The 27,841-nt window shown below is 39.1% G+C and overlaps 1 protein-coding gene across 1 annotated transcript in view; it reads right to left on the minus strand.

Moving 5' to 3' along the window:
* The window catches only part of MAN1A1 (mannosidase alpha class 1A member 1), a 210,266-nt gene that overhangs the window by 134,735 nt on the left and 47,690 nt on the right, over positions 1-27,841 (minus strand). Inside the window, exons 2-3 of the mRNA XM_075063907.1 lie at positions 23,081-23,177; positions 6,453-6,568 (exon numbers count right to left, since the gene is read on the minus strand). Coding sequence (XP_074920008.1) covers positions 6,453-6,568; positions 23,081-23,177 — 213 coding nt within the window. The remainder of the gene's footprint in view (positions 1-6,452; positions 6,569-23,080; positions 23,178-27,841) is intronic.

Raw genomic sequence — 27,841 nt, forward strand, 5'->3', positions numbered from 1 at the left:
CAGAGGAAGGTGAAAAACCTACAGGGCCTCTGCCAATCTGCCCTCGAAGAAAATTCCTTCCCAACCCCAAATATGGCGATCAGTTAAACCCTGAGGCATGTGGCCAAGACTCACCAGCCAGCACCCAGGAAAGAATTCTCTGTAGTAACTCAGATCCCACCCCATCTAACATCTCATCACAGACCACTGGGCATACTTACCTGCTAATAATCAAAGATCAATTGCCAAATTAATTGTCAGAATTAGGCTATTAGATTGGCTTTGTCCATCCTTCATTTGCTTGTTATCCATTTAGATCAGTGGCATCCAACATGCAGCTCAAGGCTAGGCCACTTGAGGCTTCTGAGACTATAAACCATGGCCCTCAAGGTCCCCTCTGTTAAGTAAAACAGCCTATCACTAAGAAGAGAGATATTAGGGGGCACCATTTCCCTAAATGAGCACTGCTTCCCTATAGCCCCAAGAGCAGCTCTGCTCTAAGCCGGAAGGACTCAGAGCAGTTATCACTGCTGTTCAGCTTCAGCTATTCCTCACTGGCTTCCAGCTGCATCACAGAGGTGAAAGGAGAGAGTAGTATAGTTCTGGCTGTGATGTCCCTAGGGAGAAAAGGAGCTCCAATGACTCTTCCTCAACCTGGCCGATTCACTGAGGCTAACTACAATTAGAGCAGCTGGAGTCTGAGCCTGGCATGTTGCACCACATAGGTGCAAGTAGCCATGTGTCCCAGGAGTTTCAGGCAATTCCTTGCTGTGGTGGTGGGGAACTGCCTAAGACTTCAAATGAGATCACCCAGGCCTGGAACCTTGCCTCCAGGAGGTATGGCCTGGCCTGTGTCGAGTCCAGTACCATCCCTATAAATTCTATCCACTGAACCGGGGACAACGTAGATTTCCCCACATTCAGGAGAAGGCCTGGTTCACTGAACTTCATTCTTATGAAGTTGACTTGTACCTGATGCCTGTGTAGGAATGTGGCCACGACTACCATACACTTGGTAAATACTCGGGGAGCTGCTGGCAGAGGACTGAATTGGTAATGGTTGTTGCTCACCACAAACTTGAGGTACCTTCTGTGGGGTGGTGTGACTGCTATATGAAAGCATGCATCCTTCAAGCTGAGGTTGGCATACCAGTCCCCTGGATCCAGGGTAGGGATAATGGAGGCCAAAGAGACCATGAGGAACTTCTTTAAATCTGTTGAGCTCTCGCAGGTCTAGGATAGGCCTGAGCTCACCTTTGGCTTTCAGTATTAGGAAATACCAAGAATAGAAGCCTTTGCCCTTCGGCTCCCGAGGAACCACTTCCACTGCTCCCAGCTATAGGAGCAAGTGCACCTCCTGTATGAGGAGTTTCTCAGGAGAAGGGTCCCTGAAGACGGATGGGGAAGGAAGGTGGAAGGGCCAAGAATTGGAGAGAGTATCCCCTTTCTACTGTGTGGGGCACCCATCTGTTCGATGTTATATGAGCCCACACAAGACAGAAAGGGGATAGTTAGGACAAGAAAGTAAGATAGGTTGGATCCAGCCCATGCAGTGGTGCGCCATCCTCATGTGCCTGTTTCTGGCCTGAAGATGACTTGGATTGGCCAGAGCCCTGGCCTGAGGACAGGTGCTGTCTTTTCCTGCCGCTCCTGTTCCTCCTCCAGGAATCATCCTGCAGTTCTGTGGTTGGTAGAACCACGGAGGGGGTTGCGGCCTGAAGTGCTTCCGATCCGGGGTCTGACTGGGGCTGGAGCGCAGCCTCCATAGGGAGGACTTTAAGATGTGAGACATTGTCTTTCAAAGTCCTAGGGTGAAAATCGCAACAGATCTGGCACCACTCCTTCTGGTGACTCTCCCTGAGGCACCTTAAACACAAGGTGTGCAACTCGAGGGGTGCCCAGGCTGACCCGATGGATGATGCTAGGGGAAAAATCTTCTGGCTGCCATGCACACGCACACACTTGATTGGAATGGACATGAACAAGCACTCTAAGGAGGACTAGTCATTAGTGTTTTTGTGGAAGACAGCCTGTGATTAACCCTGTACCAGATTGGTAGGAGCCAATAACTGCAGTGACAACACGTTCAGGCCCTCTGAGGGAAACCATACAATATTGTTTCCCTTAATAGCCCTTTGGGATGACTGAGGAGAGCTGAGCCTTGTCCACTCTTCTTCCGTCAGAATGAGTAATCGCTCATGACAGATCTCAGGAAGTAGGGAAGGATTTACCAGGGAAAAGCCCCCTCGTTAGAAAAAACTAGGGCAAAAACTTTTTGTCTTGAATCCAGTTCACTCACTAAAAATGCCCTACATGGCTAAGGCTGCTATAAAAATAACAGTGGTGACAGACTGTTGATAACAATTTTTCAATAGCTTGGCGCATTTTAAACCAAATACCAATAATTATGTAAATAAAACCCTGTTCATACTTCAACTACTAAAATTAAATTACAGGGTTTGCTATATTACCAATCAAAAATATTACACACCTGTGGCATAACTGACAAACTAGATATTATACAACTAATAAGAAGTCAGTATAACATCCCTTTTTACTCATAACCGTTCAATCCCCAATGCGCACATTCAGAACTTCCATGCCATTCATAATACTTTATTTTCATGCTTGTTTTCCTTCCAATAGACTTTGATGGGAGAACACTTTATTACACCCCATGATAAATGTATCCTTAGGATCTCCCCTGACCTTTCGAAATACTTTATTTCTATTCATCTTCAAACTAAACAAAAGAAAACCACTTTTAAGTGAGACATTTAAAGTATACCAACTTGAGCCTATTTTGGCAAACTACGAAACAAAATCTAATATTAACATGTATTTTCATCTGCTAGTTTAACTAAACTTCAGCATAGATGCCATTCTCCATTTAATGAATTCTCAGAATAAAAGCAGCCCTGTTTTTAAAGGAGGTAATTTTACTGAAGATTGCTATATTACTGTGAAAACTAGAAGATGGTCTAGCTAAAAAAGACTCATGGGAAATGCCATAACTATAGACAGGACTCAAACCATTGAGTATACCAAGAAAGTCAGTATTCACCATAGGAGCCAAATTTGTAGAGAATTCAACAGCTGGCCTTCTCAGAAGCTTGAGAATGTATTCTGAGCAATAAAAAACTATTATTTGACAAATACCCTTATTTGGTTTAATAGTCTTTCAGCTCTAGTAATCAAACAATAATTTCATACAATTGTTCACACACATTTGCAAAGCTCAAAGTGGCTGCGTTAATAAATTTGGTAACAGTAAGACTATCCAGCGAAAAACAACAACCTCAAACTAGCCAAATAAAACAGATGAACATCCTTAGCTGTACAAGCTTATAGAAAGCATCATTTAATTTAGCTAAACTATGTTGCCATACTCTGATGATGGGGGCCACTAGACAAAGAGAGATTAAGAGTTTTGCCTCAAAGCCATTTTTAAGTGCTATATGTTTCTTCATTTTACCCTTGCTTACCAGGTTATGTATGTAAAGAAGACAAATTTGATAGCTGTGGAAAGTGAAATGGCAGAGTTCTAAAACTAAATTTGTAGAATGTTAGTCCAGGACTTCAAATGAAGACTTCAAGTATACTTTTTTAAATAGCTACCTGATCAATCATCTTTCTCTGCAGCAATTAACTGAAACTGTCAGATTAATTTTGTAGCCGTACCACTGCACTTATAATAAAAAAATAAATATTTTGCATGGGTAAGAAGACAGTTATTAAAAATGTCACAGAAATTTAATACACAAACAAAACATTAAGGAAGAAAAGGCAATAAAATGTTAACTATTGCACGATAATATGATAAAACATTTCAGCAGAGATACACAGACATCTGAAAGAATGGAGCCTGTTCTGTTTTTCACTCACTGTAAGTGCTGAGCCGTAAGTGGTATTTGGAGCTAACCTAACTAAATTAAAGTTAGCGTTATTCAAGTAAGTTTATTCAAATTTAGTTTTCTAACGCCACTAAAAACTCACATTAAACTCCACCACTCTAAAAAACCTACCGGTGAAGAATGGTTCATGCTATGGGTGCCTATTTTCACAGAATGTGCACTAAGAGTGCCTTCTTGTGATTTGGAAGAACTGAATTCCAAGAAGTGGAGTAGTGTCCATACAGCAAGCTAGTTTGCAACAGCTAGTCTGTGCCATTTCTATCAAGATGAGCCCTTAAACCCAAGCTTGGTCAGTTTCACGTCACAGGATTCTCAACCTCACTTGTCTTATCAGTATGCATAAAAGTGCATAACTACACTGACAGTTGCAGTGTATAATTAAAGTTAATACCTTTCTCTATAATTATTTGTAGATTATCATCTTGCATCCTGTATAGAAACAGACCAAAGTTTTTAAATTTCTAAAGTTGATACACAAGTTATAGTGAGATAGTGGATTCACCAAGGGCAAATCATACCTGACTAACCTAATTGCCTTTTAAGAGGAGACAACTGGATCTGTGGATTGAGGGGAAAGCAGTGGATTTGTTATTCCTTGACTTTAGCACAGCTTTTGATACGGGCTCTCACAATATTTCTTGCTGGCAAGTTAAAGAAGTATGGGCTGGATGAATAGACTATAAGGTGAATAGAAAGCTGGCTATATCATCAGGTTCAACGGGTAGTGATCAATGGCTCCATATCTAGTTGGCAGCCGGTATCAAGCGGAGTGCTGCAAGGGTTGATCCTGGGGCCAGTTTTGTTCAATATATTCATTAATGATTGGAAGGATGGCAAGAATTGCACTCTCAGCAAGTTTGCAGATGACACTAAACTGGGAGGAGTGGTAGATACGCTGAAGGGTAGGGATAGGATACAGAGGGACCTAGACAAATTAGAGGACTGGGCGAAAAGAACCCTAATGAGGTTCAACAAGGACAAGTGCAGAGTCCTGCACTTAGAACCAAAGAATCCCATGCACTGATACAGACTAGGGACCGAATGGCTAAGCAGCAGTTCTGCAGAAAGGACCTAGAGGTTACAGTGGACAAGAAGCTGGATATGAGTCAACAGTGTGCCCTTGTGGCCAGAAGGCTAACAGCATTTTGGGCTGTATAGTAGGGGCATTGCCAGCAGACTGAGGGATGTGATCATTCCCCTCCATTCAACATTGGTGAGGCCTCATCTGGAGTACTCTGTCCAGTTTGGGCCCCATACTACAAACAGGATGTGGAAAATTGGAAAGAGTCCAATGGAAGCAACAAAACTGGTTAGGGGGCTGGAACACATGACATATGAGGAATGCTGAGGACTGGCTTGTTTAGTCTGCAGAAGAGAAGAATGAGGGGGATTGGATAGCTGCTTTCAACTACCTGAAGGGGGTTCCAAGAGGATGAATCTAGATTGTTCTCAGTGGTACCAGATGACAGAACAAGGAGTAATGGTTTCAAGTTGCAGTGGCGGAGGTTAGGTTGGATATAGGAAAAACTTTCACTGGAGGGTGGTGAATGGGTTACCTAAGGAGGTGGTAGAATCTCCTTCCTTAGAGATTTTTAAGGTCAGGCTTGACAAAGCCCTGGCTGGGACGATTTAGTTGGGAATTGGTCCTGCTTTGAGCAGGGGGTTGGACTAGATGGCCTCCTGAGGTCCCTTCCAACCCTGATATTCCATGATTGCCAAAGGTCCCAGTAGCAACTCCTACTAACTATTGTGAACTTCAAGTATTCAGCCCTTTTGGAAAAATAAAAAAAAAAGTTAGATTACTTCAATTTAGGAGTCAACTTTGGGTACCATTTTGGCCTAAAACTGTATTGTCAGTCAACTAAAAAGCGCTTTTTGAATGTACTTGATTTTTTCACATCTATGAAGTAGCTTTGACCAGTATATTACTTCAGGAACAGAAGCTGACTTCACAGAAGCAGTGACAGCCCAGTGTCCCTTTCCCTTCCATTTAGACAGTCCCTTCAAAAAATACCCCACCTCCCAAAATTGTGTCACTAACATGTCATTTGTGATAATTCCGTTCATTATGACTACAGGTTACATCAGGGGTCAGCAACCGTTCAGAAGTGGTGTGCTGAATCTTCATTTATTCACTGTAATTTAAGGTTTCACGTGCCAATAATACATTTTAACATTCTTAGAAAGTCTCTTTCTATAAGTCTATAATATATAATTAACTATTGTTGTATGTAAAGTAAATAAGGCTTTTCAAATGTTTAAGATGCTTCATTTAAAATTCAATTAAAATGCAGAGCCCCCGGGACCAGTGGCCAGGAACCGGGCAGTGTGATTGCCACTGAAAACCAGTTGGCGTGCCACCTTTGGCACCCATTCCATAGGTTGCCTATCCCTGGGTTACCTCTTTGTCTCCTATGTCGTCTTGCCTATTCAGATTATATACTTTATGCAGCAGGGATTATTTGTCTGTTTGTACTGTGCCTAGCTCAACAGGGCCTGTTCTCAGATCATCACTATGCACTAGCAATTAATAAAATAAAAATAACCCTCAATACTTACCACACTGAAATCTAAGTTCTTTTCTACCCATTCCTTGGCTTCCTTGAATTCATCTTTCATTTCCATGATATACAGTGTATCCAAGGCATCTACTATTGTTGCTCCTTGAATGTTACCTGAAAACACATGGAAATATAATTACACACACTGTAATAGTAATTTCTTCAAATAAATCTGGTTAAAAATAAATTAACATACAAACAAGTAGACAACTAGTTTCTAGTCAGTTCATTTTGATTCTCATGCCTGAGCAAAACATTAATGTTTTTGTTTCAAATACTGTAGGGGAATGTTTATGTTTCATTGACTTTTCTACTGGATTGTGGCGGGGGGAGGAAGTGTGTTTTATACTTTGGCTTGGAAGGATTAGATTTCCATCCGTAAATGTCATGTCAGCAAATGTTTTTCACTGTAAACACAAAGCTGATGAAAAACATTTCTATGGGTTGCAGAAATTTACAGATTGGCAAAATAAAAAAAATGCAGCTTGAGAGCTTAGTTTGATTTAAGGATATTTACTTTGTATATTTTTAAATGCGTTGACAATTTTTTGTTTTAATGGTTATAAAATTAATTTTGAATCTCAGTGTCTAATTTCATTTAGTTGTCTCACCTCCTGCCCCATAATTTCCCACAACTGTGAAGTTTTGAATTTGACAAAAATTAAAAAAAAAAAATGCTTAAACACATTATCCACTGAAATTTTTTTAAATCACATTCTGCCCAGCCTACTTGTATTATACACACTAAAATTTAATTGATAATGTCCTTTCAAGTAGTAACAAGCTTTAACAATATTTTTCCATGTATAAGACCGACAAAAGTACATAAGATCTACCATCACTGTAATACCAGTGAATGTTATAGTTCTGAAAATTTATTTCAGAGTCTTTTTTTGGGTTGTCATTCAGTCAGTCCGTGTCTTGCACACTCAGTACATAATACTAAACAGCCACTGAGGATCTTAAAACACTACTGATAATTTACTAAGTTTGACAAGATCAGGAGTTAGAAAATACTATTCTCATTTTCTAGGGTCACACAGGAGTGCTTGACAAAACAAGGAATAGATCCTTGAACTCGTCTTCTAATCACTTACTGCAACCAAAAGAACATCCTTTCTCTAAGTGAATTTTGTTTATATCCCACTTGGCCCTGCCTGGACCTCAAATGACCTCACCTACCATTATTTGTATTACTGTTCCGAGGAGCCCTACTCATGGACGAGGCCTCATTGTGCTAGGCACTGTACAACAGAACAAAAATACAGTCTCCACCACACAATCTAAGTATAATACCAGAGACAAATGGATACAGGTTTTTTCCATCTTTGTCTTCAATTAAGTGTGCATGTCAACCAGTTTCTTTTCCAATTCAAAACCAAAAGATTTATTAGATGCTATTTCTAGAACTAGTGCTGGTGACTCGAAGACTGCAACTCTCTCTTGATTTTGGGGATTTAAAGAAGTCAGTTTATCACAACTTTCCATTTAAAAAAGTATCTATCCTGTTTTGTTGCAAAACAAAATACATCACCAGTGTTTAAAATCTTACACTGACTTTTCCCTGAAGATTCATGAACCAATCACACTGGTGCGGGGCTGGTGAGGCAGGGGCAGGAAGCCAACAGAGATACTTGCTATCGGCTTTAGGTTGTCTCAAGCTTCCTCCAAATGGAGTGTACAGTCTGAATAAATTCCATCACAGCCATAGCCAACACACTGAAGATGTCACAATGGCACAGCTTGTGCCAGGCTAGACAGCCCACATATTCACCTGCAAAACACATATGTTTAGTGTCTGTTCACAAGGGCATGGGGAAAACTCCTCAGATACTCTATGGAGGAACTGATACGTTGATTGAGCACTATATAAAAACTTGGATCAACAGAAAACCTAAGCTAAGAATAAAAATCCCTTTTTTTAATTTGAATATTAAACAAATTAAGACTTGTAGTATCACTGATCCAACTGTCGGCTCCAGAGTGTGTGTTCATAAATCCTACTCCTCCACAAGATTTTATGATGGGCAAGAAGTTTGGCAGGAGCCCAACACCCATGAAGCAAGAAACAAGGTCAGTTCTGCTATCACAGCAGGCTTGCCACACATGCATGCAGTTCAGTGCTAGCTGCAATTTATTACTGCTGTTATGGAACTTCTGCTTTTAGAATATTATTTTACATGATTACCGTAATTAAAAGTTATAGATAGAGCCAAGATGAGAGAAATTCAGGAGAAGAGTAATACATACCACACCAAATCAAATCAGAAAGACTCAGTGAACAAAGTACTTGCAGAACAGAAGAGGCCATAAAATCCTGAGAAACAGTACTGGAAACTATTAAAATGCTTACTGGAAAACTAAGAGCAAAAACAGAATATACAAGCATTTCCAAGGGAAGACACTGTTAGCAAGGATGTAAAAAAAGTTAACAGACTGACCAAGCAGCTCTATAATGCACAATGCCCCTTTTTCATAAATTCAAGCAGACAGTGTCCCTTTAACTTAGTAAAGTAACTTGACTATCTTTTTGTTCTGTTTTGTACAGTGCCTTTTGCAATGAGGTATTGGTCCACGATTGGGGATCTTAGGTCTTACGGTAATACAGATAATAGCAGTAATAAAAAAAGCAGCATTCTAGTCTCAACTTCCACTTCCACTGATAACATCTCAAAATGTTATTTTAGTCTCCAACTGTTTATATGCTGCTTCTTAGCAAAAAAGAATTTTAGTCGATAATCACACTTATTTTAAGCCACATTTACTCATTTAATATTTATATGTTAAATTTATTTTCATTTACATATGTGATCTAATTGTGTGTTCTATGCAGAAGCACCTAGATGTATTGGCTAACATTGGAGAACACTAGTTTGCTTGTGAATTCATCTTGCTGAGTCAACAAATACATATGTCTAAAAATTTAGTTATTTAGTTGCCAGTGTAACTTTAACACTGGCATATTGTTTTTGAAATATTTACCACCATATAAATAAATCAGCAGCGTGGATTTGTACTAAGACTACAAAGCAACACTCTATGCCTGTGCTGAACTGCAGAACTAATTGCAGTTTTGGTTTCCTGTTTTAGAATTTAGAGCTTCAGGTCTCTTGCTTATTCATGAAACAGATAAGCAATTTGACTCCTTGTACCAAAATGACAGAGCTGACAATTTGTTTTAAGAGCACTGTTTGAAGAACACACTAATTCTTCTATTACTACTTACTTGTGACACTTACGTTATTGTAACTGGTTATAGGAAAACAAATTAACTATCTTCTTTGTGCATTTCTCAGAACCGTGTATTTACCCACTTCCACTGTGATGTTGATTGCCAGCTGCTAATCTACTCCACATCGCCCTGAATGGTCTCTTGCAACATACCTTAACTTATCATCTGTGACATTCACCCACCCACCCCTATAATATCCTAAGATCAGCATAGCTATAATACTGCAAATTCCCACTCCGTGTCAGGCACTAGCATAACTCTACCGTAGACCTCCACTCAGAGCTCATGTTCACTCAGCCCTAGGGCCTGCAAGAGGATGTTTACCAGTAACAGTACAGCAGAACTGCTGCTGTTTCTGAGGTTTGAAACCAGAAGGGCGTCTCCTCTTCCCATAATCCTTGCATGGAGCCCCCTGTCTCATCAATTCAAGCTGACAGTATCCCTTTAACTTAATAAAGTAACTTGTGCTTATCTAAATCCAACAAATGTCCTTACAATGTAAAGCATGATACAAAGCGCAAGACATTGTACATTAGTGGTAGCTGCAGGACAGCAGTTCAGGAGTGATACACTATGATCTAAGTCAATAAAATCATACAAAAAAGCAAGGGGCATGCTCAGGAACTCTACTAGGAAACATAGATAAGCGGATACATCATATGTCATGGTTCTAAAGACATTTAATAATCAAGTACTATGAAACCTGCTTATAGTGAATTCTGTAATAGTTCATCTCCACTTACAGGGAAAAAATAGTTTGTATCTTGATTTCCTTCTGTGCATTTCGATGGATTTTTCCCCTGCTTGCATTGCAATACCTCTACCTGTGTTAATCCTCTTGTAATACAGCTAATGTCTTTAAAGTGGTAGGTTTCAACTTCTTTGCATTTGTGGCCCCCTAAACGTGTTTTGAATGGAGGTACAGACCCCTTTGGAAATTTTAGTCTGAGGGACCCCCCTGGTCCACAGGTTGAAAACCACTGCTCTAAAAAGAGTTAAGCACTGCATTCCAGGGTGTGTCACCTAACCCATCCCCAGCTTTGAGCAAGAGAAAAGATGCTTCTGCCCTGTTGAGGAACAAGGTTTGAAGTCATTCATGGCTGCAGCTGTTTCCTGTGAGGAGTAGAAAAACAGTTTTGCTATCTGATGCGAGCAGTTGTAGTAACGATGCGGTTTTCCTAGGTACATCTAAACAGCAGGTAGCAGTGACCCTCCCAGCCTCGGTAGATAGACCCATGTCCCAGGGGAGTGGCTAGCCCAAGTCTCTGCGGGTACATCACCACCCACACTGCTATTTCAGCGTGCTAGCTCAAGCCTCGCTAGCACAAGTGTCACCTGACCTGAGAGGCTCACTATCAGCTTGAGTAAACAATATGGAGAGACTCCCCTGTATTTATATGAAAAGCTGGCTGTGGTGATAAAAAAAATTAAAGTCTGCCTTTTCTGAGTGCTCCCCTATATTTTGAACAATGTACCACCCACATTCTGTAGCATGGGAACTGAAGTCATTCAGATTTTAGACACATTAAAACACTTTTTTTTAAATTAGATTAGAAAAATACTGATTTCTTCTTAATACACAAAAGGTTTAAAGCAGAGATCTCCAAAAAATAGCTACAGAGGGTAATGCAGAATATTTTATAAATATACAACATAAAAATGCTTAACTCAGCCCTAAATATGGAGCCATGATTGGTATCTCTACAGTATTGAGCAAGAAGACTGGCCTAAAATTCTTAACCAAGGAAGAAAGTAGAGAGAGTTGTCAACTCTCACCATTTTATTGAGAGTCTCATAATTTTGGGTGTTATTCTCACGGCTCCAGCAAATTGAATCCAGTGATCACATTAAAGTCTCTCCCTCTTAAAAAAATAGCCAAATTAAGCTCTCAAGTTTCATCAACAGTTTGAAAACGTGAACATCCCAATGCCTGAACAGATATGAAACTGTAAGGCTAATACAAAGAACTTAACATACATTATTTTTAGTTTCATAGTTTTGAGGCCTGACTCATGAATTTTGAACACATGGCGTTGGAAATACTGAGTTAACTCACAAGTACTATTTATGGGAACTCAAAATTACAAGAAAGCTACATAAACCATACAATTGTACCACGAAAAACACACAATTGTAACCATTCAAACCCACCAAATACATCAGGAAAGAAAGAGGAACTTTCTAGAAATGAAATGGCAAACTAAGAAACAAATCACTTAATACTATGTTGTTAGCTAAATTACTCAAAACTATAAATACACATAACCTTTTTGAAAACTTACATAAATAGACCACATGTAAATCTGTAATTAAACCAACGTTAAATCGCAAAGACCCAAGGAATTATAAGCCAGTGAGTTTAATTTCAATGCCTTTATTAGAATAAAGCAGATGCTTTCTGAGCATCAAAAGCAAAATAAGACTGCTAATTATCATTTCAACATAACGCTATCATGCTAAGCTCTTTTTTCAGTAAGGCAACCAATGTGGGGAATAAAGGAAATCCAGCATACATTTCTCTCAAATTTAAGTAAACTATTCTAAAATGTTTCACAAGACTTTTCATACAAAAAGATGTTTGAGTTAGAAAGCACTATAAAAATATAGTGACAGTTCAGTGTTGAGTTGCAAATAATGTCAATGAAACTGAATAGGGACGTATACTAGATTCTTCACTGTTTTGGGGATGGCACAGAAAGAACACTGATCAAATTGGAGGATAATTACTTGAAAAGGGATTATACACTTGGAGGTTAGTATTACAGTTCGGAGCCAAATTTGAGGGTTCAAATCCTTAAAGTTTGACAGTGACAAAGTTAATTTTGTTCATAATGGCAGGAATACTCAAATGTATAAGTTTACTGAGTAGGCAGTAGTACCAGAGAATAATCAAGGAGTTAAGTGTAATTAAAATAAATACAGTAAAAAAAAAACAAAAAAGCCACACACACAAAAAGGCAAGTATCAACTGATGATGTTCTATTTTAGTTACATATTTTAAATAAAAAATTGCATGTGGTTTGTCTTACTTAGGGTTGGAACAAAAGTAAAGGTGGTGGTCAATAGAGCACACGTTAGAAGAATTAAGATTTGACTAGCTAACAGATCTTAAAAAGGGAATAGTCATTGAAAGGAGGTGTTTCTAGTGCGTTCCAAAGGATCAACAGTAGACCTTACACTATTCAACATTTTCATCAGTGATCTGAAAGTAAATAAACTGCCTGATAAAATTTGTGGATGACAAAAACTGGCAGAATGATAAATGATATGGAGACAGAGCAGCCAGTCAGAGCAACCGAGATCACATGGTAAGCTGTCCCCAATTTAAATAATATGGATTTTAATACCATCAAATGCAAGGTCCTACCTCTAGGAACAGGGAATGAAGGTCACACCTACATAGTGAGAAAATGTATATTGGAAAGCAGTGACTCTGAAAAGGATAATGGGGTCATAGTGGACAAGCAACTCCACATGAGTTCCCAGTGTGATACTGTGGCAAAATGGCCTAATGTGAACCTTGGACAGCTAAACAGAGGAAGTAGCAAGATGATTTTACCTCTGCGTATGGCATTGGTGTGATAGACAATGAAATACTACATATAGTTTTAAAAGGGTATTGAAAAAACTGGAGAATGTGCAGAAAAAAGAGTTATAAAATTATTCAAGGGTTGGAAAAAATCCCTTACAGCGCCTGTTTAACTTGTCAAAAGAGGTTGAGAGGTGACTGATTGTATTGTGTAAGTACCTTCACTGGGAGAAAATACCAGGTACTAAAAAGCCCTCGAGTGTAGCAGAGAAAGGCATAACAAGCATCACAGACTGGAAGCTGAAGCCAGATAAGTCAAACAGGAAATTGGGCACACATTTTTAACATAGTGATTTACCATTAGAACAAACTACCAATGGCAATGGTGGAGTCTCCATGCCTTGATGTAGAGAATTTTGGGAGATGTTTTAGCCAAACACAAGTTATGATTTAGTCAAACAAGTTGGTAGCATAAACACAAGGGTAACTGGGTGAAGTGAAATGTAATGGACTGTGATATACAGGAGATCAGATTAGATTATCTATAGTCCCTTCTGATCTTATACTCTAAGTCTATGATCTGTTGATTTTTAAATGGTAACCAACATACTATATGTGACTTGATTGGGGTGGGACAGCCTTTGCCTGGGAAATAAATACTACAAAGTGGAAACTGGAAAGAATTCATGAGGTGGATAAAAAAAAAGGAAAGTTGGGGGAAAAAAGAAGTTGACAAAGAATTAAGGGATTTGGGCTGCTATAGTGTGTAGCAGCTGCTGTCAAACTGGTCTGACAATGTGACTTGATCACATGATCTTGTTGCCAGCTGCCAAGTGGGTGGGTGGAGGAATTACTACTTTTCCATTTAAAAACTGCTAGAGTTCACATTGAGAAGTTATAAAATTGTGAATGAAAGACCAAAATCATTAATGAACCATATGTTTTCCAATGCAATGTAGTCCACACAGTTATGAATGCAAGAGGTGATTTGTGAAAAAAAGACACGAAAAGGTTGTCCCCACTGGATTAGAGAAGAAGAGAGTTGTTAATGGATGTTATTGACTGAAAAATTGATACAGAAGACAGCCATCAAGTTGCCAGAAAGAACATTAAATCCAATAATTAATAATGTCAGATAAAATTAACAAGCTGAATGAAAAAATAAAAGTTTACTGTGACAAAACTTCCCAGCTACCAAAGCTATCTAAGACAACAGTCTAAAAAAATGGGGAAGTAGACAGCAGTATTTATCAGCTTGTGGTGCAAGACTCCCAGGCAGGTCACACATGTGGATCTGCTGGCTCCTAATCTCAGGCTGAAAAACAGAGTTTCAAAAAAATCCCTTAGACACTAGAATGAAGAGGAAGTGAAGTAAAGATCCCTTTTTTCTTTTCTCTGCAGCATTTCTCTTCCTCCTCTACCAGTGTTGTACTTAGCTGGAATGGAAGGAAATCAGTTGCCTTGAGCTCACAGCGTAGTAAACTGGGGGAGGAGCAAGGAGAGGACCATCAACACTTCCCAACATAATATCACCCACAATGCCTTGCACCCCATCTTGATACATCCACTACCCAATCCAGGATCCAAAACTAGGCCCCAACCTTGTAATCCTGTGTGTCCACAAAAGAATACGAGATGAGTTGCATCAAGAAATCTTGACTTCTGGCGTGCGGTTTCAGAGACAAAAAGGAATTGTTGTAAATTGTAGGAAATTTGGCATACCCCATTAACAGATGGCCTGCCTAAAAGCAGTGCAATTGTCATTTCTTGTCCTTAGGAAAAGGAAGTTTTTATAGTTACTAGGGTTGACGATTAATCACAATTAACTAAAAAAATTCATTGCAATTAAAAAAAATCACGATTAATCAGTTTTAATCACACTGTTAAACAGAATACCAATTGAAATTTATTAAATGTTTTTGGATGTTTTTCTACATTTTCAAATATATTAATTTAAATTGCAACTCATAATAAATGTGAACGCCCGTTCTCACTTTCAGGTGACACTGTAAACAAGAAGCGGGCAGCATTATCTCCTGCAAATGTAAACAAACTTGTTTGTCTGAGTGATTGTCTGAACTAGGAGGAGGACTGAAAGGACTTGTAGGTGCTAAAGTTTTACATTGTTTTACTTATGAATGCTGTTATTTTTGTACATAATTCTACATTTTTAAGTTCAACTTTCATGATACAGATTGCATTACGGTACTTGTATGAGATGAATTGAAAAATACTATTTTAGTTTTGATAGCAAATATTTGCAATAAAAATATAAAGTGAGCACTGTACACTTTGTATTCTATGTTGTAACCGAAGTCAGTATATTTGAAAGCGTAGAAAACATCGAAAAATATTCAAATAAATGGTATTCTATTAGGCGATTATTTTTTTTAATTGCTCGACAGCCATAATGGTTACTTAATACTTTGTATTTCTGTGATAAAGTCTTTAACAGTATTTGTCTGAGATGCACTAAGGAAATACGTCTAATATTTTAGACTCTATTTTACATTACTTCCATAACCAGAATGAAGCAACTAATGTTTTGCCATTTTCTCAGATACTGTTTAGACAGAAGTGGAAGAGGCTACGCCAGGGCACAGAACACACTGTAGTAATTTACTAATCACATGTGTACATTTTATGAAACGCTGCACTCAGGCAGGCTACTATTCTGTTTTCTGCATCTGTATCCTGGGCAGCTCAAACATGGCTGCCTCAGTTTCTCATTTCACTAAGACAGCAACAGCTGGTACAACTTTTCTTCAGTAAAAAAAAAAAAAAATACGAACCTGATTATGTATCATAAGAAGTTATCCTGGGCTAACAGACAGGAAGCAACCTCACATTGAATGTCTACTAACAGGAATCACCTGCAAGTCTTCTAAGTATACATACAGTACTACCAAGAACACACTGAATTATGTTATCCTCACTATATGCAGAAACATACAAATATCTGACTCAAAGTTGACATTTCTGTATACCTACAGCTGTTATTAAAGTGCTGAGGTAAAGGTTGACTCAGATTTTAAGAAGCTGGCTTCCTAGATTTAAAATTCTCTACAAGTTTCTTTTTCCCTGATGGTACTCCAATATATTGTTAGTGATTAAAGTTGTCAAGAGATTGATTAATTATTAAAAATGAACCAAAGCCAAAGTTTGCAAAGCCCTAGTTAAAATGTGGCTAATCCCCTACAGTGCTGGAGTGTTGTCAGATTTCAACACTTCAGATTAGATTTTAATCCAGTCAATTGGCAATAGCGGAAAATGAACAGAACACTTTCAATCCAGTGAGTTTTCCTAACTGACTTTTCAGTGGACTGTGGTGTATAGGAATTGGGTAGTATACCTCTAGTTTGGGGTTCCTCTTCTCTTGAAGAAGCCATCTAATTTCTATTAGCAGCAGAATGTGATCATATAACAAAGTGGAGCAGAATTCTACTTAATATCTTTGGGGATGTGTCCTAAAATGGGGATTATTTAATAAAGCAATGTAAGCAAACAGATATCCCACCCCAATACATATACAGTACACATATATTGAATGCAATCCAACAAAGAAACCAAAATCTAACAAAAACAAACTTACACCTTCCGGGGAGTTTACTTTATTGTTAACTTAAATAACCTCAGGCTAAAGTGCTTTTCTTTGACTGGCTGCTCCTATGATTTTTATCCTTGCATGTTTAGCTCCCTCTGCCTTGGGAAGTTTAGGGGTAGGGTGGGCAGACACTAACTTCTCTTCAATTACAATTAATAAGACTCCTGTTATGAGTCCACAGATATAGTTCTTTATACAGAATTCGAGCATTTTCACAGTGGGCTCCCAGATCAAATCTGCTTAGTTTACTAATAACTTGAGTTTTCTCCCCCACCTAGCTGCCCTCTTTGTATGCTCAACCCCCCCATGTGAAAGTCAACCAGGATTCTTTCTGGCTCATGAATCAGCATTAAGATTTTATGATTGGAACTTAATTTTTAGGTTCTCCCATAGCTGAAGTGGCTCTGTAGTGCCAAGAGAAGTAAACTTTTAGTCAGTAAATGTAGCAGTGACAATGAATACAAAGATCACAATCAATAAAGTACAGCTGCATTTGAGTGTCCAACACTGGAGGAGTTAAGTCTAGTCCCTGGTCTCCTCCTTCCAAATCAGTTACCTTAAAAGTGAGCGCATGTTTAACACCACTCTGATTTTGTCACATCTTTTCCTTCCCCCTCCCACTCTCACTAACACTCCCATCTCCCAAACTGTGTTTAATTCAATTTACTTGAAAACTGTGGCTGTGGTTTTCATTTTTGTATGAAAGATGGGGGTAAAAACTAATGAGTCTTCCTCATCCCGCCCACCCCCCCAACACTCCCATCCTCAAACCCAGTATTCAATTGATTTTGGAAACTCACTGAAATATCTCAGAAGGGTTTTATGAGACTTACTGTCAGTTACAGAACTAGATATTGTATTTGCACATTAATAGTATTAAACACACTGCAATAGCAGCAAAGGCACAATCCTCTTGAGGAGCAAGGTGAGAAGGCATAAAAGGAAAACTAAAGGAGTTATACCAACGCCTCTAGCAGTAAATTCTCTTGTTTAGACAAGCCCTAGAAGTTCTAACTTTTGTCTCTCCCATACGCAGAAGCAGAAAACTGTAGTGTTACACTGCTCCTATGTGGAGTCAGTGCCTTCCACACAACCAAGCAGTAGCCATGGATAGAACTTGCACGTTGCCATGGACAAGCACTGTTAATTATCTGTATTATAGTACTGCCATACTGGGGCTCCACTGTGCTTTGCACTACACAAACACATACTGAGCGACCTCCCTGCGCCAAAGAACCTATAGCCTATACAAGACAGAATGGAAAGGGAAACAAAGGCACAGAGGAATAAAGTGACTTTCGTACATATCACAGAGCAGGTCAGCGACATCCAGGAATAGAACCCAGGTCTGATTCCCAGTCCAATGCCACATTCATTAGACCATATTGCCTTCCATGTGCAAAAGCTGCAAAGATAATTCTGTCCTGCAGTAAAACCTCATCGGAAAAATTCTGAAATGATGATCCCTACAAACTTAAAACCAGACTGCATGGCTAACAGATCACCTAGAGCTAGGGTTGCCAATTTTGGTTGGACGTATTCCTGGAGGTTTCATCACATGACATAGTCTTTAATTAAAAAGATTAATTTTTAATTCCTGGAGACTCTAAGACAACTCTGGAGGGTTGGCAAACCTACGAAGTCTGAAAACTGTGTTAATTTTAAAATATGCTTTCCAGTAATGGCCTACTGAGATACTAGGAAGTTACATGCATATTAGTTATCTATCTATATATCACAACTCCTTTTACTGCACATACACACGCTAATGAGCACATTCAGTATAGTTTCAGGGAAAGCGGTTGAGGGAAAGGGAAATTATCTGGAGGAGAAAGAAGGGCAGAACTTACAGATTTCTTTCTACAATGCCAAAGACCATTTAATTTCTCCCTACTATTTATAAAGCTAAGATTTTCAGTTCTGACTTTCCATGGGCTCTCACCTCATATTTGACACACTCTACATAATGTCAGTTAATCCCCATTTCAAATGGGTCAAGCTAATGCACTTTGAGGAAGATACGTACTATGGCACATTGCTTTAATTAGAAAGAACTGGTTTCCAACATGACTGGTTCATTTCCTGCAATAACTGACTGCTACATGAGATAACAAGTTTATTAGGCCAAGCAGGGAATTAAGACAGAAATGGAAAGACGTGTATATTTGAAATCATGCTAAATAGCAGTCCTATCCTACAAGGTGACAGTGTCACTACTCCATACCAAAACTGGGTATTGAAGATTTTAAATCATTTTCTTTCTAAACCCAAAACCTCAGGGTTTTTTTTAAAAAAAAAAAAAAACCCAGAGATGTCAAAATGCTTTTTGTTTTGCCCTACCACCATTTTTGCCACTGAATGCAATAAAATAAGTGATATTCATAGGTTCTCCCCCCCCACTTTCAATTTTCTTGTGTTTTTTAAATCACTAATTTCTCAAAAGCTGGAGATTTTGAGCAGTCCAAACAGCAAGAAAAAACCCCCAGTCTCAAAAATGAAACAAAAATGTCCTGCACATAATTCATACTAGTGCATTTAGTGGTAAAAGTGGGGGAAACCCTGATATTTCTGGTTTTGCTGAAATATTAGAAGTTTTCAGAATCCTAAAGCTTTCCAATAAAGTTTCCAGTTTAGTTTTAAAGAATTTTTTTTTTTGATAAAACAACAACAGCCTCACAAAAATTATAGCCAGCTTTACCCCCACACTCTTTGGTACACCTCAGCACTCCCAGACTTAGAACTGAGTTGCAGCATCAAGTCAGCACCAGAGGGATGGGATGTCCACATCAAGCAAATATACTTGCTTGTTTTTGGTGGGTGGTTGTTAACAACTCCCAAAGCTTTCCACAGTCAAGAGAGTTTACTACTCCCAACTAATTTTCACCAACACGCTGATTTAGGACACTTTCAAGCAGCAGAATTAAAGACTCGTGTCTGATTTCAGCTAGAGACCATACTTTTCTATAATGTTAAAGTCTTTAGTTATGCATTACACAGTATATGAAATTAGAAGCCAGTTTACAATATATAAAGCCAAAATCTTACATGCAGCTTTAAAAGGGGCACCATTTGGTAACTTTTTTTTCTTCCCCAACCATACCTGAAGTATTTTAAAAACAAAGTCGATATCCGCAGCTCATTTCAATAGTACCTATTTTCAGAGGATCTTCTAACACTTCCTTCTACCAAGTGACTTCATAGGCTCATGCTGATTTGTTTTCTTATGAACGAGACCAATACCAAGTAGATGGCCTAGAGATGGGAACACATGACGAATGTGGTAACATGTTATCTGCTCCATGATTTTTTTCAGTGCTTTTATGTAGGTCTCTGAAATTTTCCCCAGTGTTAGAGCCCCATGCACCATTCTTGGTACCAGGCTCATTTTCTCATCTTTATCATTCTTTATCCTTTATCTTTCTCATCCTCATTCTTTATCACAGGCTACACTGACTACATTTCACATGGATTTTGTCTCCAGAGCTTTAATTTTTCTGGTGGCCATTTTAAGTGGGATATGTTCAGTTTTTTTCTTGCTTATTAATCTCACAAGTAGTTTGCACCAGCTACTCAAATCTAAATCTTGCACTATAATATCCACAAGCATAATTAGCAAAGTGATCTGTCCATCACTGTCAAACTTCAGCAACAATATAGCTGTTATTCTTCCTTGACACATAAAAGTAAAGGTTAAGTATAACACCTCACTTGTTCCATAGTGAAGAATGTCTAGCATGACCTTTGCTAATGCTCAGGCTAAGAAATATTTCAAAGTACAGTACATCTTTAGCAATTTTATTGCATGTCTATCTAATATCATGAAGGATTACAACCCCTACTTAGATATCTTGTTCTTATGATTTTGTGACTGTTTCTTATTAAAATATTGGTCTCCGGTTTTCAGATGACAACTTATACTGTCTGAGCACTGGAACAACTTATACTGGATGCAAAATGACAACAGTAAGTAAATTGCATTATAGACCCTGTCATGGTATAATTCTCCACTCTGAACCTTAGCGTCCAAAAGATGGGGTACCAGCATGAATTCCTCTAAGCTTAATCACCAGCTTAGAACCTGTAGCGCTGCCACCAACAAAAATATATAGTGTTTTGAGGCACTCTGGTCCCCCCCAAAACCTTTCCTGGGGATGGACGACTCCCAGCCATGAACAATATTACAGTACAAATATAAATGCTTTTCAGCAAATACCAAATTTGAACCTCCTTCAGCAGATACACATTTGAATCCTCCCAGCCAATACACATTGAAATAACAAGAATAACAAACATTAGCCTAAACTTCACCATTTTCTACCTGACGCTATACTTATATTTGAGTAATAGGTAAGAGACGTATCAGGGGAGAGAGAGAAACCTGGTTGCACATCTGGTCCTCTGAGCCCCCAGAGTTGAACACCAACTATTTCTAACAGCACAACAGAAAACTTTCCCTCCTCAACAGATTTGAAAGTGTCCTGTCCTGCCTCTCCCAAGACTTCCCCTCCCTGGTTACCCTGAAAGATCACTGTGTCAAATTCCTTGAATACAAAACAGAGGAAAATTCACACTTCCCCCTCCTTCTCTCTTTCCCCCCTCCAGATACTCTCCCTCGAGAGAGAGAAGTAATCCTGGCACAGAGAGAAATTAGCCTCTCTTCTCCCCCTTCCCTCCTTTCCTCCCCCACCAATTCCCTGGTGAATCCAGCACCCAGTCCTCTGGGGTCTCACATCCAGAATAAAAAAAGCAATCAGGTCTTTAAACAAGAAGAACTTTTAATTAAGAAGAGAGAAAAACAGTAAAAATTATCTTTGTAAATTAAAATGGATTAGGACGGGTGTCAGGGTCTTGATAGCACTGGGATGAACCTCCCAGCCTAAGTATATTAAGTTACAAATTAAAATCCTTCAGCAAAATACAAATTGAACTCCTTCCAGCAAAACGCATGAACTCCTCCCAGCCAAAATACAATTGCAAATAAAGAAAACAAACCATAGCCTAACTCACCATTAATCTACCTAGACTCTACTACTTATATTTGAAACTGAATAAGAACCCGTATCAGGGAGATTGGGAGAGAAACCTGGGTTGCACATCTGTCCCCTCCTGAGCCCCCAGAGTTGAACACCAACCTTCTATGACAGCACCACAGAAAACTTCCCTCCCTCACAGATTGAAAAGTGTCCTGTCCCCGATTGGTTCTCTGATCAGGTGACAGCCAGGCTTACTGAACTTGTTAACCCTTTACAGTCAAAAGAGATATAAAGTACTTCTGTTCTATTAACTCCTACTATCTGTTTATGACAGACCCTTATCAGAAATTTGTTGACTGAAAAGTGATCCATCCTGAATCAATTAATGAAGGTGAAATTTCACTTCTGTTTTATGGTACATCAGAAAAACAGGGATTTACAATTAGACCCAAGTAATGTTTTAAACCATTTTGCTAAACTATTTTAGTCAAAACAAGTATTAAACCTTTCAAACAGCAATTAACTACAACAAGAAAAATCAGTGTTCTCATAAACTTATCAGAGGGGTAGCCATGTTACTCTCTGTATCCACAAAAACAACAAGTAGAGTGGCACCTTAAAGGCTAACATTTATTTGGGCATAAGCTTTTGTGGGTAAAAAACCCACTTCTTCAAATGCATGGAGTCCACTGTTCTCATAAATGCAGACACTTTTGTTTCGTGTCTCTCGTCCCCGAACGCGTGTCTATAAATCAATCCCTGTTAGAGCGATCACTACCCACTGATCTGGCAGGTAGCGTGGACGTAGCCATTTATGGGTACAACTATAGGTCATCTCACAAAAGAGAGCCAGTCAGAGATTTTCTCCATTTCAAGTCAATTAACAGGTCACTAACTCCTTGCCAGAAGATACTTGTGAAAGATCCACTTTTGCACCCACATGGAATACGTAGTGGTAGCTATTTCTCTGGTATAGCATTTAATTTTTATTTCATGTTTTTACTACGTGTAGTGACAAAGTGATCTCGATCAGAGTAGTGTAATTATCCACATATGGTATGGCGCCGAAATGCTTCATGAACTTCATTTAGAGGAGCAAGATGACGTAACTTGTGACAAGGCAATGCAAGCGGTCACCTTAGTCTGTTAACTTCTATACACAACATGCTATGCAAAAAATGTCAGTATCCACAGCTGGGAAGAGCACGTGTGTCACCACTGTAATCTCTTCAACTGATTTACTGTCCTAACATTCATGTCACTAAGCACAAAATCAAAAACTACTCACCAAATAAATTGCTTGAATGTCCTTGTTTAGATATGGGTTTCAGTTCATTTAATCCCCAAGCGTAACGCTTATAATTATCCCAGGAATGTTTCATCATCTGGAGGGAAATGAAAGCAGGATTATAACGTTAATTTAACAAGAAAACATAATTCGTGTTATATCAGGTCACGTTATACTGAGGTAGAGGTGTAATATTTTCAGCATTCTGGCTAGAGAGGTGTAACTGGATTACTAGTTTTATAATAGCTGTTCCATAATAATCCCTTTTTATACAAAATCATCAACTTCCGGGCACCTAGAATTCTGCAAGGAGAGAAAAGCCAAGCTGCAATCTCCTACAAAGACAACTCACATTTGCTTCTTTACATAGCCATGCTGATCTCTCTCAGATAACAGAAATAACAGATTATCTTTATGGAGAAGGAACAAAAAAAAGTTAAGAAACTGAAAGAGTAGTATTGTACCATTACAGCAAAGTTCTGAATAGTTATAATTATACTAAAAACTAGTTTAAATATAACTTACAGGTTGCAAAGTCAAACACTTGAGTTGGGCAACCATAAATCTGGTATTTGTTGAGCAATTTTAATTCTGCCCCCTTGTGTACCTATCCTGTGAAGTGAATAAACATGCAGGAATCTCCTAAAGAAAATGCGTCATCATGTAATTAATAACTATCAATATATGAGGGTCAAATTAAGATTGCACAGGCCACCATAAATGTGCCACTTCCTAAGTTTTGAGTGCTTGGCTTTGAAACCTTGGCATTCTTTTAACAGATTGTGTATGAGATTTCCTGATTTTGTGGATTTGTTTATTTTAAAAAACTCAAAGCAAAATCAAGTTGAGTATGTGCAACTAGCAACCTACTCAACCCCTTGTGAATCAATAAGGTTTGAACCTTGAACCTGCAGTATTACAGCAGAGACTGTTACTAGAGCTACAGGTCTAGCGATATGCTCAAAGTGCAAGGAGTGCTGGGTCCAGGATGCAATCACAAGGGGGTGGGGGGGGCAGGCCCAGCATAGCCTGGCTCTCTTCATCCTGCAACTTACCTAGGAGCTGGAGGAGCTCCTGCTTACATGGTGGTGTCCCCAGAGATGGAGGATTGGTTGCCAGCACCATATGCTGGGTCCAGGGGGTGGTTGAGAGGGGGGCCCAGCTTGTGTCTCCTCCTCCCCCTCCCTTAAGGTGAGCAGTCAGCAAATGTGAAAAATCGGGACAGAGGGTAGGAGGTAATAGGACTCTATCTAAGAAAGACACAAAAATTGGGACATCTGGTCACCCTACCCTCCCTCCAGCAGCTTCACCTAGCTCCCTAGTGTTCAGGCAGCAGATGGTGGTGGTGCTGCCACACATGTAACCCTGGCCTCTGCATGAATCCATGCTGCCATTTCCTAAAAAAAGGCAAGCAAAAGAAAGGAAATAGCCATTTTTAAAGGAACTATACCTCACCAAAATCTGAATGGAATTTCACAGAACAAAAGTCACTTCTGTAGCCTCAGGCCATTAACTGTGCTGAATGTCAAAGGCCTGCAGCAAGTAAGGGAGGTGAGAGATTCTCAAAGAAAGGTTGCAGAAATCCTTTATAATGGACAGTGTTAGGCAACTTAAATATAAGGTCATTACAAGCCTCTCCTATAGTAAGTAACAGAACAAATGGATTGGGGTTCAAAACCACTAACAGCCAAGCTTGCTCATTATCTTCTTATATATGCCAAACTTCCTGGATATTCTTTCCTATGTTTTTCCGTATCACTTTAAAATTTCAATTAGTTTTTGCTTATTGTCAGCTAGCTATGACTATTAAACTTTTAGTCAAGTTTGTTTCCCATTTGTTTTCTACAGACACACTTCTTTTAGTTTTATCGCTTAATACAAGATTTTTTTAATGCAAAGTATCATCCCTTTCAATAGTTTAAGCCCTCTGGTGCTCTTTACTGTGTTCTGGGTTTCAGAAGCCTCGAGGAGACCCAGGTAAAGTATGCAACTTCTAGCTGCATAGTGTATGTGCATTTACTAAACAACTGTGTCCTCTGTGGTTCCTTAATATTGTTTTTGTTGTATAGAGAAGAAGAGACAAAACATCGTAGATTAATAGACTCATTTTAGTTAGCACTACATGCTGGACAGACAAAAATCAGCCTCAAATTTGTATTTTTTTGATTAGCCAGGAAGTCTTGTTTGTTGGAGTTTAATAATTTAAAATCTTTGTGCACTTGTTTTTTCCTCAAATCATTATGGTACCAATTTCCATTAATATTCAATTAATATCAGTGATACTCGGACTGAGGCTTATGAGCCACAAGTTGCTCTTTAATGTGTCTCCTGTGGCTCTTTGCAGTACATGATATTAAAACATAATGTGATTTAATTATTAACCAACCTAAGTTATCAATCAATCAGGATGCGTTTACTATATTAACCAATTGTAGTTGATAAAAATAATAATACTTGCTCATTCTGCTGTGAATACATATACATGAACACACACCTAAATATTTCCTGTCATACTGTTTAAATATTAATATGTGGTACTCTAGTACCTTAAACAATGAATTCACACTATTGTAGTTCCTTTGGGAAATGCTGATTTGAGCTAATTTGGCTCCTGAACCACTGAGGTCTAAGTATCACTGCATTAGTGTTATACAGTACTAGCTCTACTTCCAACATGCATTAAACAAAAAAGTTACCTTAAGTCTGACCACCTTAGCAGGTAATAGTCACATACGAAGCCTTGGATTCGGCAAGGTTTCTGATTCTGACACATTAAGACTGGAATTTTACCAAACATCTTCTGTAACAATCTTCAATATTTCATTTGCAATATGCTCTCCATCCCCCGCTTCCAATTAGCATTTCTTAATTACCATAATTCATTCATTATAAGGCCATTATAAGGCCAGAAGAGACCACCGTGATCATCTAGTCTGACCCTGCATAACAGGCCATAGGGTTTCCCTAATTTATTCCTTTTTGAACTACAGCATGCCTTTTAGAAAAGCATTCAATCCTGATTGAAAAGTTTCCAATGACGGACAATCCACCATAACCTTAGGAAGTTGTCCAATGGTTAATTACCACCACTTAAAATGTGCACCTTATTCCCTAATTCCTAATCTAGATTTGTCTAGCTTCAACTTCTAGCTATTGTGTCTTATTATATATTTGTCTGCTAGACTGAAGAGCACTGTTATCAAATTTCTGTTCACTGTGTAAGTACTTCTGGGCTGTGATGAAGCCACCCCTTAACCTGCTCTTTGATCGGATAAATAGATCGAGCTCCTTGAGTCTCTCATTGTCAGGGATTCTTTCCAATCCTTTAATCATTCCTATGGCTCTTCTCTGAACCATCTCCAATCAACATCATTGTCCACAATTCAAGAAAGATCACAATCCAGATTGCTAGAAATCACATGTGCTGGTTTAAATCAGGGTGCAGAACCTTACCCATTAGAGAGTCAATTACGTTGTGATTTCTCAAATTAGGCTTTGTGCTGTTATCAATATCAACTCAAAGCAGCAGTGTTTTGAACCCCCACCCAAAGTTTTACACAGGAGATCTAAGTATCTTCCCTAGCTGGCCTCTGAAGAAGCTTAAAACCACCTGAATTTGTAACTGCTTTACCCAAAATTGGATCCATACTTATCACTGCTTCACTTCCTATAGTATTCAAAGGCAATATGCAATTTTATCTAATGTAGACTTAAAAAAAAAAGGGAAATAGAGCTTTCAATTCTACCTATCAGATCAACCCAGACTCTGTTACAAGAATATAAGAAAGGGAGAACTCACCCTTAACCAATTCCATATACGGGTCAAATTGGTATGGAGACAGCATTAGAAAGAGTTTAACACGACTAACAGGACTTGTCTACACTGGCAACTTACAGCACTGCAACCTTCTCCCTCAGGGGGGTGAAAAAACACCACCCCCTCCCCCGAGCGCAGCAAGTTTCAGCGCTGTAAAGTGCCAATGTAGACAGTGCACCAGTGCTCTCACTCAGCATACCAGAGCTCTCACCCAGTGCTCTCCTGCAACCACACAAGCCACGTTAAAGCACTGCTGTGGCAGTGCTTTAGCATTGCCAGTGTAGACTAGCCCATATTCCCCACCACTCAAGCATCAGGAATTCTTATTCTAATCCTCTTTTCCAAATATTGCTATTATAGATAATCCTATACTGGACATTATATTTATACTAAAAAACTTGTAAAGTGCATAATCCGAATCTGTTCTTCTCACTTTAAAAATTATGCTTTACCCCGACGTTTAGAAGACGGCACAATCTAAGTCTTTCACTGATTCACATTAATCTAATCTCAGCAAAGTTAACAAGAAAACCTAATCATTCCCTCCTCCATTGGATGCAAAGTAAAATGTGCTATTGCAGTTACTACTACAGCAGTTAGCTAAAATCCATGAGTAAGGCTGCGATTTAGTCATGGGTATTTTTAACAAAGTCATGGACAGGTCACAGGCAATAAACAAAAATTCACAGCCCCATGACTTCTCCATCATTTGTACAATAAATATCCCTCACTAAACCTTAGCTGGGTAGTCTGGGGGAGCCGCGGCTAGTGGCTCCAGCTGCCTGGGGCCACTGAGCAGCCGCTGCTCCAACCACCCCCAGGGTTGCATCCCCGGCATTGCTCCCACTGCCCCTGAGACCACTGCTTGGGCCGTCCCAGGGGCCAGCCACACTGGCTGCTGCTCAGGTGGCCACAGGACCAGCTTCCTAGGGCCACCCAATCAG

Source organism: Chelonoidis abingdonii, chromosome 3, assembly GCF_003597395.2.
Source record: "Chelonoidis abingdonii isolate Lonesome George chromosome 3, CheloAbing_2.0, whole genome shotgun sequence".
In the NCBI taxonomy this organism is placed as follows: Eukaryota; Metazoa; Chordata; order Testudines; family Testudinidae; genus Chelonoidis; species Chelonoidis abingdonii.